Source organism: Debaryomyces hansenii, assembly GCF_000006445.2.
Source record: "Debaryomyces hansenii CBS767 chromosome G complete sequence".
NCBI classification, from domain to species: domain Eukaryota; kingdom Fungi; phylum Ascomycota; class Pichiomycetes; order Serinales; family Debaryomycetaceae; genus Debaryomyces; species Debaryomyces hansenii.
The window spans coordinates 408487-425956 of record NC_006049.2 but is presented as its reverse complement, the minus strand read 5'-3'; the positions used below and the strand labels follow the sequence as shown (position 1 = coordinate 425956).

At 38.9% G+C, this 17470-nt stretch overlaps 10 protein-coding genes across 10 annotated transcripts; 6 read left to right on the top strand and 4 right to left on the bottom strand. All coding sequences in view use genetic code 12, as the record gives it.

Annotated features, from left to right (window-relative positions):
* Positions 1-98: 98 nt before the first annotated feature.
* DEHA2G04994g (DEHA2G04994p) lies at positions 99-1817 on the top strand (the record flags this gene model as incomplete). Its single annotated transcript, XM_461763.1, has 1 exon — positions 99-1817. One exon carries the CDS (start codon positions 99-101, stop codon positions 1815-1817), a length of 1719 nt encoding a protein of 572 aa, XP_461763.1.
* A 239-nt stretch (positions 1818-2056) lies between these two features.
* Positions 2057-3445, top strand: DEHA2G04972g (DEHA2G04972p; the record flags this gene model as incomplete). Its single annotated transcript, XM_461762.1, has 1 exon — positions 2057-3445. The coding sequence occupies one exon, from the start codon at positions 2057-2059 to the stop codon at positions 3443-3445; it is 1389 nt and encodes a 462-aa protein (XP_461762.1).
* Positions 3446-3497: 52 nt separating this feature from the next.
* Positions 3498-5045, bottom strand: DEHA2G04950g (DEHA2G04950p; the record flags this gene model as incomplete). Its single annotated transcript, XM_461761.1, has 1 exon — positions 3498-5045. The coding sequence occupies one exon, from the start codon at positions 5043-5045 to the stop codon at positions 3498-3500; it is 1548 nt and encodes a 515-aa protein (XP_461761.2).
* A 158-nt stretch (positions 5046-5203) lies between these two features.
* On the bottom strand, positions 5204-7588 carry DEHA2G04928g (DEHA2G04928p; the record flags this gene model as incomplete). Its single annotated transcript, XM_461760.1, has 1 exon — positions 5204-7588. The coding sequence occupies one exon, from the start codon at positions 7586-7588 to the stop codon at positions 5204-5206; it is 2385 nt and encodes a 794-aa protein (XP_461760.2).
* Positions 7589-8258: 670 nt separating this feature from the next.
* Positions 8259-10916, top strand: DEHA2G04906g (DEHA2G04906p; the record flags this gene model as incomplete). Its single annotated transcript, XM_461759.1, has 1 exon — positions 8259-10916. The coding sequence occupies one exon, from the start codon at positions 8259-8261 to the stop codon at positions 10914-10916; it is 2658 nt and encodes an 885-aa protein (XP_461759.2).
* Positions 10917-11113: 197 nt separating this feature from the next.
* DEHA2G04884g (DEHA2G04884p) lies at positions 11114-11626 on the bottom strand (the record flags this gene model as incomplete). The annotated part of the gene is made up of 1 exon (XM_461758.1): positions 11114-11626. One exon carries the CDS (start codon positions 11624-11626, stop codon positions 11114-11116), a length of 513 nt encoding a protein of 170 aa, XP_461758.1.
* A 167-nt stretch (positions 11627-11793) lies between these two features.
* DEHA2G04862g (DEHA2G04862p) lies at positions 11794-13830 on the top strand (the record flags this gene model as incomplete). The annotated part of the gene is made up of 1 exon (XM_461757.1): positions 11794-13830. One exon carries the CDS (start codon positions 11794-11796, stop codon positions 13828-13830), a length of 2037 nt encoding a protein of 678 aa, XP_461757.2.
* Positions 13831-14012: 182 nt separating this feature from the next.
* On the top strand, positions 14013-14615 carry DEHA2G04840g (DEHA2G04840p; the record flags this gene model as incomplete). The annotated part of the gene is made up of 1 exon (XM_461756.1): positions 14013-14615. One exon carries the CDS (start codon positions 14013-14015, stop codon positions 14613-14615), a length of 603 nt encoding a protein of 200 aa, XP_461756.2.
* A 478-nt stretch (positions 14616-15093) lies between these two features.
* On the top strand, positions 15094-15780 carry DEHA2G04818g (DEHA2G04818p; the record flags this gene model as incomplete). The annotated part of the gene is made up of 1 exon (XM_461755.1): positions 15094-15780. One exon carries the CDS (start codon positions 15094-15096, stop codon positions 15778-15780), a length of 687 nt encoding a protein of 228 aa, XP_461755.1.
* A 36-nt stretch (positions 15781-15816) lies between these two features.
* DEHA2G04796g (DEHA2G04796p) lies at positions 15817-17379 on the bottom strand (the record flags this gene model as incomplete). Its single annotated transcript, XM_461754.1, has 1 exon — positions 15817-17379. One exon carries the CDS (start codon positions 17377-17379, stop codon positions 15817-15819), a length of 1563 nt encoding a protein of 520 aa, XP_461754.2.
* Positions 17380-17470: the final 91 nt, after the last annotated feature.

The window sequence follows — 17470 nt, the reverse complement described above, 5'->3', positions numbered from 1 at the left end:
AAAAATTATTAACCTAATATCGACAAGATATAATTTTTTTTTGATACTATTACAAATATAGAGGATTAGTTGTTGCAGTTATTATTAACAGTTTTCCAATGTCAGCAAAAGATTTAGAAATGAAGCCAGTGGTTTCTGAGCTCAGAGGAGATTTTTCCGGTTCAGTATCGGACTCCGAAACACCTGCTAACAATAATGACATGGGTAAATGGGATCGCTTTAAAGATTCGTTTAAGAGACAAGAAGTTTCGCATGGTGATGAAGGTAAAAAATTGCAAAAAGGGATCAGTAAGAGACACTTAACACTTATGGCCCTTGTTACTGGTGTTGGTACCGGGTTGCTTGTGGGTTCAGGTAAGGTATTGCATGTTTCTGGTCCATTATTTTTGATAGTTGGTTACGCCATCGTTGGGTCGTTCTTATATCCTACTTTACAAGCGGCCGGGGAGTTGGCTGTGAATTACAGTAGTCTTTCTGGTGGGTACAATAACTATCCTCGTAAGTTCCTCGATGAATCCATTGCATTTGCGGTTACTTGGAATTACTGTATTCAATGGTTGTCAGTTATTGCTGTGGAATTAGTCACTGCTGCCATGACCATTCAGTACTGGGATCAGAACACAAAATACAACCCTGATATCTGGGTGTCAATTTTCTTTGTGGTCATTTTACTCATCAACTTTGTTGGTTCCAAGGGATATGGTGAAGGTGAGTTCGTTTTCGGAAGTATCAAGTTATGTATGATTTGTGGTTTCATTCTCATGGCTATTATCGTCAATTGTGGTGGTGGGCCTGTTGGTTTTATTGGTGGTAGATATTGGCACAATCCTGGGTACTATACCAACTTCAAGGGGTTGTGTAATGTTTTCGTGACTGGTGCCTTTTCGTTGGGTCAATCTGAATTCGTTGCTTTATCTGCGGCTGAACAGCCTAACCCTAGAAAGGCTATCCCTGCTGCCTGTAAGTTAATTTTCTGGAGAATTTTAATCTTATTCTTGGGTTCGTTAACAATGGTTGGTCTTATGGTTCCATACACTTCAGACAAATTAATGGGTTCTGCTGGTGGTGCTAACCATGCTTCTCCATTTGTACTTGCTGCTGAATTACACAGTGTTAAAGTTGCTCCAGATATTATTAATGCCGTCATTTTGTTGTCCGTCACTTCTGTTGCATCATCCGCTTTGTACTCGTCCTCAAGAACTTTACAGTCCTTAGCTGAACAAGGTTTTGCGCCAAGTTATTTCAACTATATTGACAAGGCTGGTAGACCTTTAAGAGCATTAGTTGTTTGTTCTATTGTTGGTTTATTCTCATTCATAGCTGCCTACAAAAAAGAAGAAGAAGTTTTCACCTGGTTGTTATCTATCTCTGGTTTATCGCAAATCTTCACTTGGAATATCATTGTTGTATCCCATGTTAGATTTAGACAAGTCTTGAAGCATAACGGTATCTCACTTGATTCGTTAGGTTATGTTGCGTCTACGGGTGTATGGGGTTCGGTTTACGCAATTGTATGGCATTGGTTGATTTTAATTGCGCAATTCTACATTGCGTTGTTCCCTGTTGGATCTAGTACCCCAGACGCCCAAAACTTCTTCGAGAATTATCTTGGTGCTTGTGTTTTAATCTTTTTCTATGTTGGTCATAAACTTTGGACTAGAAATTGGAAGTTGTACATTAAGACCAGCGACGTCGATATTAATGCCGATAGAGTTATATTTGATGAAGAAGTATTGAACTTGGAAAAGCAAGAATATCAAGATCAATTGAAAAGAGGTCCTTTCTATGCGAGAGTTATAGATTTCCTTTTCAAATAAAGGTTGAATCCCTGCATTAATTAATAGTAAGATTATTATAGAGATAGAACACTCTACATAGTTCTTTGTATTGTATATTATTAACGTTTTGAAATGAACAAGTAAAGTAACTGAATTGTAATTGATGTAAATTATTCTATTAACCAACGATGCTCTAACAATTTTATAGCTTAATTCGCAGCGATGAAAAATTCGATCATATCGACTTGGATCTTGGATTTTGTTCATCATATACTTTAATGCTACGTCATAGACCCTTAAATGTATCTTTCCGTAGATACTCAAGCTCATTCAAAAACACAACTGTCCTTAGGAAACCAAACTTTGATTTGAAGAATATTATAAATAATAGCGAAAAATATAAAGATGCAATAATTCGAAGAAAAACTCCAGAGTTGATTCAAAGTCTTGAATATGTAGTCACCAATAGACCAATTGAAATTGAACTAACTAATAGAATCAATACTAAAAAGCATGAGAGGTCAAAATTAAGTGAGGTTATGAAGGAACTAAAGAACAAAGCACCTATAGAGGTTAAGGAAGAATTAGCTAAAGCAAAAAGTGAGTTGAAAACATTGGAAGCTGAAAGAGACGAATTATCGCAAAAAATACACAGATATGCTGAGTCTCTTCCAAACTTACTCGATACAACAGTACCTAAAGATACATTGCAGGGGGATATAGTGAAGTTTATTAATTGTGCATCGGAACAAGACGCAGTAAACTCCATGCCCACATCTAAATTTGACCATAAGACTATTGGTGAAAAATTAAATATTATGAATTTTAATATCGCCGCAAGAATCTCTGGGTCCTCGTGGTACTATCTCGTTGGAGATGGTGCTTTATTAGAGCAAGCATTGATTCAGTATGGTCTTTCAAAAGCTCGTGTAAATGGATATACTATGATTATACCTCCTTCAATTGTGAAGAATGAAATTATCAGTGCATGTGGTTTCAAACCTAACGACCAAAACGGAGAACAACAGGTCTATCAATTAACCAATGATGACTTATCTTTAATAGGTACTGCGGAAATCCCATTAGGTGCTTACCATTCGTCCTCGACGTTTCCTTCATCACAGAATTACCCTATAAAGTATGTAGGTATCTCCAGATCATATAGAGCAGAGGCTGGAGCTCGTGGGTCGGATACTAAAGGGTTATACAGAGTTCACGAATTTACAAAGGTTGAGTTATTCCATTTTACAACCCCTGACAAGGCTGCACAAGAATTAGAAGACCTTAAAAACTTACAAATTAGCATAATTGAAGACTTAGGTTTAAGTGCAAAAATGATAAATATGCCAAGTTCGGATCTTGGAGCACCGGCCTTGAAGAAGTTTGATTGTGAAGCTTGGATGCCTGGGAGAGAAGGCTGGGGTGAATTAACAAGCTGTTCCAATTGTAGCGATTATCAGTCGAGGAGATTAGGTATTAGATATGAGGATGGCAAAGATGAAAATAAATTAAAATACATTCACACATTAAATGGAACTTGCGTTGCCATACCTAGAGTAATTGTTGCAATAATGGAGCAATTTTATGATCCAGCCACTGAATCGATTATTATTCCAAAGGTCTTAAGGCCATATATGGATGATAAAGAGAGAATTTATCAAAATTAGAAGAAAGCTAATAATTGTATATTATGTAAATAATCTTTGTATATACCGAATTCTAAAATTCTTCTTCTGAATTATTCAGAGATTCATTATATTCATTAATTTGGTCAAATATTTGGTTCGAACCACGCAGCTTATGTGTTATTGGGGTACTCATTATTCTTTTATTTGTCTTCAAATTGTTTGGCTGATTATGTTCTTGAATCTCACTCATCTTCGAGTTGTGTAATTGACGAATCTTTTGTAATTTGAGTATTTTATCAGGCTTATTCATATCTGTTGATTTAGCCGTATCTGTATTTATATTTTGTATATTCTCAGCTAGTTCCTTAAATTCACTTTGAACCAATTTAAGATCATTAAATTTTTGTTCGTAGTTTTTACATAACAAATCGTATTTGTGTTCGAGGTTAGTTATGCTCTTCTCTAGATTTTGCTTCGTGTATAACTTTTCGGATTTAGATGCTAAATCATTGATCAAAGTAGATTGATTTTCAACAAGCTTTGTTAATTTGGAAATTTGAGCATCTTTCGATTCCAAGGCTTTCTTAACATCAATCATGGAAGTTTGAAGATTAGATAATTCATTACTCTGTACTGCTCCGGTTGAGAGTTGTAATAAAATATCATTATTTTGAGTTTGCGTCTCTTGATGTAAATCATCTAAACGGCGAACTAAGTCATTTATAGCCTGCTTTGATTCGTTATGAGTAGATAATTCCTTGGTGATATTTTCAAGCTTCTCTGTGGACGTAGTCTGAAACAGCTCTGTCGCTTTATTCGTTTCCTTTTCTCTGTTTAAAATGTCAAGTATGTCACCCAATAACTTGAGAGAATTGCTATCCAATGAAACAGATTTAAGCTCTGCAACAATTGGGTCTACTATCTGCCTAACAAGATCGCTTTCAGGAACTCTCTGTTGAATAAGTAATACTTCATTAAGTAGCTTTTCATGCCTTTGGTCATTTGTCGTATGTGATTCATTGATTGATTTAGCTAATGCTTTGAAGTCGTTGTTGACTGGAATCCCTTCCAAACAATCAGACACCGCTTCCTTTACTTTATGTAATATGTCTTGTTGAGATGAAGGAGTATTCTTGCCCATTTCTACACGGACAATCTCTCTTATATTATCAGTTAAATTTTTTGAATCGTCTGATGTTCTGATTTTCTTGAGCTCTTCATTGAATAGGTCTAGTCTACTTATTATGTTCGTAATATCATTTTTTGTAGCATTTCCTTCTGTGATAACCTCGTTCGAGTAATTTGTTATGTTCTCTAGCAATTTATTCAAATATTGATTGTTGTTCTTCAGCCTATCACATAATTGCCCTAAGTCGATACCTGTTTGTGTCGTCTGCACTTCCAAGTTATGCAACACCTGATGAAGTTGCTGGTGTGAACTATGAATATTGGTGAAATGGCTGTCTATATTATCACCTTGCAAGAAATTCAATTTGCCAACATAGGAGTTTGGTCCTTTATTTGGCGATATTGGTTTCAACGCTTTTTTTGAGGCATTGGGCGAATATTCACAACTAGCATCGTATTTATCACTGGGACCCGTACCGGGGTTTTCTTTATCGTTTGAGGTAGACATCATTCAGTATATATTACGCCTTCTGCCGCTGAAAAAAAAACTGTAGATAACAGAATGTAAATAATTTCGAAATGTAAACAAACGGATTTTACAATGAGCTCGCATTTATATATGTCAATTATTAATATATGTACAGAATAAATAAATAAATAAATACAAAACTATACTTTTTGGCCTATTATCTCCATGGCCTTTGAATCACCTTTGCCTAATCTTTCATCACCTAGGGCATCGGCCAAACAGACCCATGGATCTCTTGTGCCACCCCATTTAAGAATACTATCCTTATACTTTTGACCTGCTTCACGACTCCAAGGATCATCCTTGAAAAGACCATGCCAAATCTTCTCTGCAATTGCTCTATCTAAAAGATATGAGTAGTATACTGCTCCGTAAGAAAACAAATGAGGAAATTTTCCGTGCCATGTAGACCATTTATCAGCAAATACCTTCAATTGGCTCTCCAAATGATGATATACGGCAGTCGAATCAAAATCCTTAATACCACAATTTATGATATCCTCGTTATGTAAGACTTGATCTAACATTGCCATTTTAGATTGCATGAAGGTTTCACTTTCCTCTAGTAAGACTCTATGGGATTGATGTTTAGCCAAGGTTTCCTTGGATAAGGGTTCCTTCGTACGATAATGTTTTGCGATCTTGCATAATACACGGGGATCTTTACTGAATGATTCCATGAGCACCGATGGCAACTCAACAAAGTCTGTGACACACCTAGTTCCTGACAAGTTATGCAAATCCGTCTTACCAATCATAGAATGCATTGCATGTCCCATTTCATGGAAGATAGTATCGACTTGGTCCAAGGATAGTAAAGTTGGCTTACGACTATCCATTCCGGTGAACCTACCAACTCCAGTCCCTTGTGGTTTCAGAAGATTACATACCAACGAAATCACCGGCAATTGGTGTTGTTCATTTTCATCCAATTGAACCATTTCTCTCATTTCATCCCTCGACTCGCTACCGATATCAGTGTTCAACTTTCTCAGGCAAACAATAGTAAAATGCGATGGTAAGACTTTAGGGGACCAAAAATCTAAATACAAATAGCCAAGCTTTTTATTAGATGTCACATCAAAAACATTTAATTTCCGAACTTGATTTGAATCCCATGTTTCCCCCTTTAACGTTGCTTCTGGGATCAAATTGACATTGTAAATACTATAAAACAATTTAGATAATCCAGAAACAATGGTTCCAACTGAAAAATACTCTGATATGTCTTCCAATGGCTCCTCATCTTTCAAAGTCTGAGATTGCAATTGTGCTAATAAGTATTCACGATCCCAGGGTTTGACATCCTCTAATATTTCTTCGTCAGTCATCACAGCATCGTCTCCATTTTTGAATGAATGCAATTTTTTAACTTCTTCGCAAACACCGTATTCCTTACTGATCAATCCTTGTTGCAAATTCCTAAGTAAAGTTAGCACATTCTCTGGGTTTTTGGCCATTTTATGTTCTAACTGGTAATGTGCAAATGATTTATAGCCCAACATTTTGGCTAGTAAGGCACGGTATTTCACGAATGCATTTAATGTATCAATTTGCTCTTTAGGAGAGTTGTGCAAAGATATCCATACTTTTCTTCTTACTGACTCAACCTCACATTTTGAAAGAATTGTGTAGGGAATATGACCGGCCAACGGTATATATATATTTCCAGAATCCTTGTTTTGGCTCGCAGGAGAGCTCGACTGATATCCGTAAATTTCGCTCTTGACAACCGTATCGCTTATTTTATCAAATTCAGACCTGGAAATATTACACCAATAGCTTTCTAAACTGTGAATATCGTTATTAAAATGAGATCCCAAAAGAGAAATTTCTTGAGTAATTGCAACAAAATTATTTCTAGTGTTTGGATCCATATGGATACCAGACCGTTCAAAATCCTGTCTCAAGTATTCTCCAACCTCGATTTCTTCTTTGCTTAACTTTGTAGTTATAGCAGGGTCTATCAACAAATCTCTCAAACTCTCGTATAATTCCACATTAGTGTTCAACTGGTTCATGTATTCAAACATGATTTCGTGGGTCCTCTGTGCTGCATCCACCCACTTCTGGCTCGGGTGGGATACCCGAATGAATTCGGCTACATCAATAACACGACATAATACATCACTCAACTGGTCAAGCTTCTTTATGTACTCTAAACGTCCTTGCTCGCTAGTCTTCACTTCAGCCATCATATTGGAAACCAACATCTTTGCCCTCTCAAGAGACTCTTCTGAAAAATCAACTAGCCCCTGGGGCGAAATCAAGGCTCTGTTCCTAAAAAGCCCAACTCCGTTTCCCCCGAATAACGAGTTCATAGCTCCTTCAGGAGCTCCACTTTTCGTGAAATTATCAAAGTATGCTTGGTCGTCAAACACTCGTCTCAAGTGCTCGTTCGAATCGGCTAGCGTACGAGTGGAAAACCACCCCTTCTTCGTCCGACTCGCATTATTTAGTCTTCTTTTTAGCACCCGCAGCACTAACAGCCCTCCTTGTAGTAATCGCAGACTTGTAACTCTCATCTTTCCCTTATATAAATGTCCATAAACACCTATAAACTATACTACACCCGGTCTTCTGCCATCTGGAAAATCTGTTTAATCATATGGACTGCACATAGAACGATGATTCAATCTACCTTTGATTCCAGTGAACCCTCCTGTGCCCTCCCAACTACCTTTCTACCGGTCAATGTGTTTAATCACAATTTCTCATTTGTATTTCCAGGACGATGGACACCATCTCTTATTTCATCTTACGACTCGGACAAGGTCCAACCATGCCAGCACCAATTATTGTAAAGGACAAAATTCGCTCGTATCTACATTCAGAAGGTAGCTACAAACTACATTGTAATTAACGCTTTCCCTGTCGTCTTGGCTATCTATTATGTTATTCTAACTAAAAACAGACATTTTTAACATGCACAGTCTGATGACATGGCTTGGAATTATCGTAGTATTGTCTTTGATTCTGAGGTGACACAAATCCACTTTTGGAATGTCAACATACGCGAGCCACTCGTAGGCAAAGCAGTAGTATAGTAAAGAGAAGTGGTATTTCGACAAAACAGTTTAGCTATTTCGGAGCATATTTTGAGTCAGTTGAATCAGTAGTATCATATTGCTTAACAGCAGTCGTTAATATCTTTTTAGCTCGTTCAGTGTTGATCTTAATATTTCAAAACTGGCTATGTCGGGACCAATAGGTAGCCACCAACCAAATGGTAATGGACCCGTACTCAAAAAAAAAACAGTTAAAGATTATCAATTTGGAACCCGGATTGGGGAAGGATCGTACTCTACGGTGTTTTCTGCACTTGATGTTCATAGCAACAAAACATACGCTATCAAGGTGCTTTCGAAGAGACATGTTGTTAAGGAAGATAAGATCAAATATGTGAATATCGAGAAAACTACGTTACATAGGTTGGGACAGCAGCACCCGGGGATCGTACAGTTGTATTATACCTTCCAGGATGAAAGCAGTCTCTTTTTTGTGTTGGACTTTGCAGAATACGGAGAGTTACTCTCCATTATCCGAAAATTTGGATCCTTGTCAGAGTCGGTCCTGAAGTTCTATATGAGCCAGATATTGGATGCAGTGAGCTTCATTCACCTGAAGGGAGTAATTCACAGAGATTTGAAGCCGGAAAATATCTTGGTGGGCCATGATTTCAACTTGAAGATTACTGATTTCGGGGCTGCAAAGCTCCTTGGTAACACTTCTGACGAATCAGGCGAGAAAATCGATTATAAGGGCATAAACCAAGAATCCAACAACGGCCACCATGACCACGACCGCAGGGGTTCCTTTGTGGGAACTGCGGAATATGTATCTCCTGAATTATTAAAGCATAATTTGTGTGGGATCGAATCCGACGTATGGGCACTCGGTTGCATCTTGTACCAATTTTTCCATGGTAATCCACCATTTAAAGGCTCTACTGAATATTTGACATTTGAAAAGATTATCAACGTTGAATACAAATATCGTCCTAATGCAGTCCCACCAGATGTTGTAACTATTATCGACCAATTGTTAGTAGCTGAACCCCTGCAAAGACTTACAATCCCCCAAATTATGGCTAGTAGATGGTTCAGTGATATACATTGGGCGGACCAGACTTATATTTGGGGACGTAAAGTTCCAAGAATCGAGCCTTACAACTCGGAGAATGGAACAAGCAGTTCGTTGCCAACCCCTTCGGCATCCCCGTATATACCAGCTATGAAGACTGGATCGAATAGAAATATGAACAAATCCTCTTCACACCAGCAACTACATTCACAGATTCAACAGTTGGACTTGAATTTGATCCCATCTGTGGGATCAAAGACTTATCAGCCGGCAACAAAAATAAAGAAGAATTTTATGCCTCCCACAAGTGCTTCAGCGGAAGTTCCATTGACTCCTCCATTAACAAACAATTATAAGTCACCTGCATCGGGTCAATTCAGTCAACGTCCCATGCAGAAGCAACGTCAAAATAGTGCCCCCGTCGTTCCACAGATGAATAATGGGATGAACAATATCGCGAGACTAAATATGGCAAACACTCCTAGAACTCCAGAAGCTGAACATGGATTTCCTAAGCCTAACCCATCACCGGACGCAAATAAAGGTCAACGTGCAAATTTACGTTCTAACACTGCATTTGCTGGTATAGCTAGTTCGCAGCAAGCAAGAAATTTTCATAATAGACAATATTCGACAGGATCAACTCAATTTTATAATAAATCGAACTCGCAGCCAGGACCTTCAGCACAGCAAGGCCAACAATTCGCCCAAGCGCCAAACCAGCAACAACAACAACAGCAACAGCAGACTACTCCTCAAGTGATCCAACCATCATATGCAGCTGCTGCTGCTGCTGCAAACGTTTCTCAGAGAAACAATACTTCTCCAACAATACCTCAGATGAACAGAAATTCGCCTGTAGAACGCAACAGCTTCCAACGTCCATCACCCCCCGTATCAAGGCCTAGATCACCTCAACAAGATTCAACTAAATTTGTGAAAAAGACCAGTAGTACAAGAGAACCACCATCAAAAATGAATGGCAATTCCTCAACTACTAATGAGAAGCCTAGTGAGACATACACTGATCAAAGTATAAAGTTCAGGGAAATTCATGGCTTACTTGAACCTACTGAGAAAATTTTAAAGATGGATGTCATCTTGAGACTGACTTTAAGTAATAAAGAAGTAAATAGAGACACTTCTCAGCTGTTAGATGATTCCATGATTGATGATTTGATCACCAGATTCAACAACACCTTAGAGAGGACATCAGTACCTGTCATTACGGTGATAACAAACCAAGCTCGAGTATTTTTTATTGATGGCTCTCTTAATGTGATGATGGTTGATTTGAAAGCAAATCAAGGTGGAGATTATCTGATGTATGACTACGAATTCGAAAGTATCAGCGTTGAAGATGAAGATGGAAGTATTGAAGAAGGACAAGAGGTATATGGCTATCTTATTTTGGAGTTAATAAGAGAGAAGGGTGATTTGATATTCCTTAAAAGAGTCAGCGATATGAACTCTCCTTTAATCAAGGAATCTGTAAAGGTTCTCGATAAAGATGGACACGAAATCAAACTCGGTAAAAATTACGGGTGGATTGATTGCCTTCTCATGGCTAAGGAAATGGTAGATACTAATAAAACATCCAACAGGAATGGTAAAACCAAAAACGCTCCGAAACAAACGCAGAAAGTACCAGGCAAGAAGCCAAAACAAAAGGTACCTAGCTCGAGTAGTACAAGGTCAGAGACTTCTTCAAGTGTGCCTAAGAATGCCAGTAAATTGGCTTATGCTGCCGCTGCCGCGGCCCACAAGTAACCCCGTATTATTACAATCTTTACGCTACTTTCCACATATGTATTATTAGTTTAATCCAGTTTTTTTTCTTTGCATGCAATGACATATATTGAAAATGTACCAAATAAAGCAATTACATGTTTCTTTAATTTACACTAATGTTTATCAAGTGCAACTATTTACATACATATACATATATAACGCTATTTCGAATATATTCAAGCTAAATTTTTTAATTTCTTAAATTCCTCTATCCAGTCTTGGTAATAACATTTATCATTGAGCACATCAACCGTCTGTTCCCGTATAATATCTTCTACCACCCTCTCATTCTTCACCCAGTTGTCAATTGAATTACACTGCGAGTATTGCCCTTCCAATTGCTGATTGTATTTCTTCACTGCATAAGGATCAACCCGGAGGTCAAATGATTCGAGATCTTGCTTGCTGCTCTGCATCACCGTATTGCCTTTGGTTGTTTCTTGTCTCAAATGGATGGCATAATCGTTACAGTACTGAATTATCGATGCTCTGGCCTCCCACTGAGGTACTATTTTTGATTCGAAGTAATTGTCACATTCTTTACTAGATTTAACCTCGTTCAAATGTTGTCTGATAGTATCATCTGTAGCTATTCTAGAGAGACGAAGAAAAGCCCGTATACGAGATGACGAGTGACAATTTTCTGGTGTAAGCAATGATTTGGGGGTTACTGATTCTTTATATGCCATTATTCCTTTATTAGTCCTTAATGTATCTATAGTACTTTAGCTGTTCTTTCTTTCTCTATTTCGTACTTGGTGAGATCGACCTAAGATCGCACTGAGGGCGACAAATCGATTTTAGAAGGTTGACTTAGCAATAACCACTTTTTCTTGAATATAGAGAATAAAAGATAATGCAACCTATATATTCTCGATCAAATGAGTCGGCATTTAACTATGCATTCGCTCTAGCCATGAAACAGCATTTGGTTAGCGTTGAATCCAAGTTATACCAACAAGTCTCACAAGGCGATCCAACCGAGGCTAATATCAAGGCCCAAGATGTCGTATATTATATTCAGCATGTGAACCAGGTTATATTCAAGAAGATATTGATGCATTATAGAGAAGAAGATATTAAGGCGAACAGAACGAATGGAAGCTTCGCTAATTCTTTGGCATATAACTTTGAAGATTTACTTTTGGGACCTAAGCTGAGCTCGTTTGACATACCTAGTAAGTTGAAAACCAAAGAGATCATTGAAAAGATAGAGCGTGATACGAGTAAGGACAGGGTACCTTTCTGGCTTGTTGCGGAGCGTGAATCGGAATTGGGATTGAAGTTTGAAGTGCTATTGAGGAATACCTTGAAGATTCACAAGAACAGCTTATGGAATGGGGGCTCGTCTTTAGAAGATTCTGATATTACCACGCTTTATGTTGCTGAATACCTTAGCGGTCTAGTATCAAACTTGTCTGGTGTATTACAACTACCTGAAAGCTCGATCATAAAGATTGATGGTGTGGTAAATGAGTTAAGAGATGGTACGTACCCGTCATTATCACTACAAGACTTTTATGAAGGGTTCAAACATATGGTGATAACTTACCTTGAAATGACATCTTCCGACCTAGTAAATAAAGAGACAAACATTAAGTTGATCAATACCCTCAGAGAACAAGGTAACAACCTTATGTCTAGCCTGTCATATGCGCAGTCTATTCAAACTTATACAAATGCCATTAATTTGTGTTCCTTATCAACTGCCAATAACATTCCCCAACTCTTGACTAACAGAGCCATAGCATACATTGGGCTCAATTGTTTCCCTGAAGCTATAACAGACTTAAATGAGGCAGTCAACTACGATAGAACATTCACTGCTGCCTGGGTTCAATTGGGTTATTGTCATCTCTATATGGGCACAAGTTTGGTTGCTTTAAAATGTTACTTGATGTCATTGAAATCTGCAATAGGTGAGATCTTACCGGAGAATTTCCCGTTAGATGAAAACAAAGCTTTCGTAGTTGAATATCAAGAGAATAAGCTTGCAACTATTTTGCCGCAATTTGTGGAAAGATTAATCCAAGCGATTATTCTTACAGAAAAGCGTGCTTACCAACAAAGGGAGCCTACGCTAGAGATCAAGTCTACTGTCAGTAACGTGCGCTCTATTCTAGCTAAATTGAGAGCATCGGCATCTAACGAGGATATGCAATATTTCACATACTCGGCAAGTGCGGAAGATTCTGCCTTCAGACCTACCGCAGAAAGGCTCAACCGTACAAGACCTAGTATTCTCAACCAAGATGTGGCTCAAAACATGCTTGCCAATAGCGGTATCGAAGCGTCCGCAATCACGCTCCCAGCAACCCCTATCACCTCTTTCGAAAGGGTCACTAGAAACCGTGACGCAGCGAATGGCCAGGCTGGTACGAATGCTACAAGACCACAGGGTCCACGCAATGCTGCGTCGGGGATGCGTGGTTTCCTAAATGATTTCGGGGACATGTTTGAAGGAACTGGCCTGATTTCTATTGATATCCCAACCGATAATACCCCCGGTCCTGAGAATAGGCCAGGTAACGATAATAACGTCAACCGCAACCCTAGCGAACCAGCCGGTACGGGATCGGGCTCGGGCACTTCCACCAACGCCAGCGAACCTCGCAACCAGTCGCCAATGGCCGGCAGAAACGTCGTGCGTGATGTTTTACGAGGAATAATGCCTGAGAACATGGCTGGCAGTATTGGAAACATCCTCTCCCAGTCATTCAATAACCAGAGCGGTGAAGGCCATATTGTTATTGGATCCCAAGACTTGAACACTGACCAAAATTCAAGATCCGACAATGCCGCTGCCGAGAATAACGGCCAGCAAAGAGGTAACTCTGCTCCTCGTTCCGATGAAGACACGGACATGCCAGAGTTCTCAGGAGATCTCGACTAGATACACATTACATAGGTAATCAATCCATCCATTTTATGGTTAATCTTGTAGACGTAAGACGAGACACGTGATCGATATGACCATGGCAAGATTTTTGTATTCTCAGTTGTTGATAAGACTAAGCTAATAGGGAGATCATTTGGCCGGAGAATCAAAGAATATAAAGAAGTATAGACATTATAATGGCAGGGTTAGAGCAATCGTTGTTTCAACTTAAATTTACGGCGAAACAGCTTAACAGACAGGCGTCGAAAGCTGCGAAGGAGGAATTACAAGAGAAGGCCAAAACCAAGAAGGCGATGATGCAAGGTAATAATGATATTGCGCTGTTGTATGCGCAAAATGCTATAAGAAAGTCCAACGAAAGAGTGAACTTGTTGAGATTGGCATCGAGAATAGATGCGGTTGCGTCGAGGGTCCAAACAGCGGTGACCATGAGATCGGTGACGGGCAATATGACCCAGGTGATCAAGGGCATGGATAAGGCGCTCCAGACCATGAATCTCGAGCGAATCTCAGTGGTGATGGACAAGTTTGAGAACCAATTTGAAGATTTGGATGCGGCGACCAATTACTACGAGGGTGCCACCAACAACGTCAATGCGTTGACCACCCCACAGGAAGAAGTGGACGAGCTCATGAACCAGATCGCGGACCAGGCGGGCATCGAAATGAAACAGGGTCTCAACGAAACCAACGTCGAAGTGTCTGCTCCTCCAACGGCCAATATGACCGAAGAAAAAGAAGACCAGTTGGCCGAGAGATTGAGAGCATTGCGGAACTGAATTTTTTTTTCTACTCCCTTCCTAGTTCCGTATTAGACCTTCTTAGTCCCTTACTACCCTAACTAGTGTCATCCTGGTCCCATCCTCCCACATCTCCACTGTCCCGGTGACTTTTGGTCCCCGTGGTTGGACAATTCGTCAAACGGCCAAATGAAAACTTTCCATACGTATAGCTACAGACTACGCATTTCTTTTTAACTATACCAAATTCCCCCGTAGTACCTCACTTAAAGCTGTATAAGATGCTTCTACAGGACCGTTATTGTTTGGGCCCTCCATTTACGAACCACCTACAGATCCTTCCTAAATCTAAGGACTTCCTACTATTAATAATCCGGTCGTGTATATGCGACGAGCAGCGCAACCAATTAAATATGCATTCATATAAATCGCAATCATAAATAGTATATAAGGAAGACTTTTTCTCTCATTAACATTAATTCAATAGTTGAGTGATAATCATAAGATAAGAATAATAATGCTTTCATCTACTTTAAGAAATACAGTTTCTCGTGGATTCTCAAATACCGCTGCTAAGAGCACAATTGGAGCAGTTAGAACTAAGATTTCATTGCCAGATTTGGACTGGGACTTTGGTGCATTAGAACCACACATTTCTGGACAAATCAACGAATTACATTACACCAAGCACCATCAAACTTATGTCAATGGTTACAACACAGCAATTGAGCAACAAGCCGAAGCTAAGTCTAAGGGCGAAGTCAAGAAGACCATTGAATTACAAAAGAACATCAACTTCCATGGTGGTGGATACACCAACCATTGTTTGTTCTGGAAGAACTTGGCACCAGAAAAGCAAGGTGGTGGTGAACCACCATCGTCGGACTCTGAATTGGCACAAAGAATTGCTGCTCAATACGGATCGATCGAGAACTTGCAATCGATCGCCAACGCTAAATTGGCCGGTATTCAAGGTTCTGGATGGGCCTTCCTTGTCAAGAACAAGGAAAATGGTGGATCCTTAGATGTTGTTACTACTTACAACCAAGACACTGTTACGGGACCATTAGTTCCATTGCTTGCAATTGATGCTTGGGAACACGCCTACTACTTACAGTACCAAAACGTTAAAGCTGATTACTTCAAGGCTATCTGGAAGGTTATTAACTGGAAGGAAGCTGAGAAGAGATACTTAGTTAACTAAATAAATATTTTCTAAATATATATAATTATGACAACACTAAAACGTAGCAACTCCCAAGATACTAGCTGCACGCTTGGCATCCACAACATTGTCGTCTTTTGAATTGTTTTGATTTTTTGATACTTCCTTTTGCGCTTCTCTGTCATTTTTTAATGATCTGAAGGTTCTGGAGGACCACGAATCGCCGTTGTTTGACTGGGACTGGGTCAAGTTGTGCTTCAAATTGCTCAAATTGTCTCTGTTTAATCTCGATAAACCACCTTTTTCATCAATGATCCTAATGTCTAATCGTATATGCTCCAAATGCTTGAGGATCTTTCTATGCTGATCGACTCTGTTTAATGTATACGTTTTAAACATTTTTTGAAATTTCTGGTCAACGTGGTTTAGCACTTCTTCCTTTTCGTACAACATCTCACCCGAAATCCTCTTTATTTGTAAATTAAGTGACTCTTCGGTCTTGGTCGCATACTCTAAAGATCTTATAGCTTCGTCAACTTTTATAGGATCCAACGCGGATTTGTTCTTAATTTTGGTAGCTTGATAGTGTTTTGTTTTCGTTTGAGTCTCTGCTTGCAATAATTCCCTCATTATCAAATGACGATTCGTGAGCGCTTCTTTAATTTCATAGAAATCATTGATTAAGGTCTGGATTCCATCTCCCAAACTACCCATATCATTAATCAGTTGAATCAAAGTCAAATCTGACTGAATAGTTGTTACTCTTGAAAGTTTCTCCCACATGTTTTTCATTCCTGGATGTATAATCTCAAATTCCGATAAATTGTTTAGCTTCGTCGCCAACTCATTGATGTGAAGTGATAATTGTTTTTCAGCCTTGGAACTCCTGTCCAATATTTTATGCAATTTCTGGCAAATCAAATAAGACGACTTAATTAAAGGCCTAAACTCAGCTAACTCTTCATATGGATCGTAAGGAATCGCCAATTGTTTCAAAGTCCTACGAACCAAACCACTGGCAACCGATGATTTACGGCCACTATTGATAACGGAATATCCAAAATCATTTTCAATAAAATACACGAATTCTTCATCCCGAATCAATATTGGATTACTTGTAATCCTATTAAACCATTCTTGCCATATGCTATGCAATTGCTTCGCTTCGTCCTCCCCGTTTGCGGGATATGATGTAATTGCCAGAGGAATAACTGGCACAAATACTTCCAAGTTAGAAACAGTCAAGTACTTGTTAAACTTCACAATTTCATTGTACGTACGACGAATATCCTTATACGTCTCGCTACGGAACTTTGGCAACCCCTTGACCGTGGCATCAAATCTCAATATTGGATTTCCGGCCTTGTTCTTCTCGATTGCAGTGAGCTTTATATTGATCTGATATTTATCCGTAAATCTTTCTGGTAATAACTTACGCATCTCTTCTTCTGATAACTTCTCGTAACCTTTCACATCTTGATTGGTATTATCTTGTTGTTCGTCCGCTATTTCTTCATTCATTGGTTCTTCTTCATATGCTGGCTCTTCGACCTGATTTATGTGATCATCATGATTTGGAGCAGAGAATGGATTATTGTTTTCAAAATCATCAGTACTAAACGGTTCTGCAGAGGCCATAGTATATCAATACTTCCGTAATTAATTGTATAAATACAATAGAGTAATCAAGTAGAAGGAGACTTAAGTCCCAAGAGTAATTACGAATACA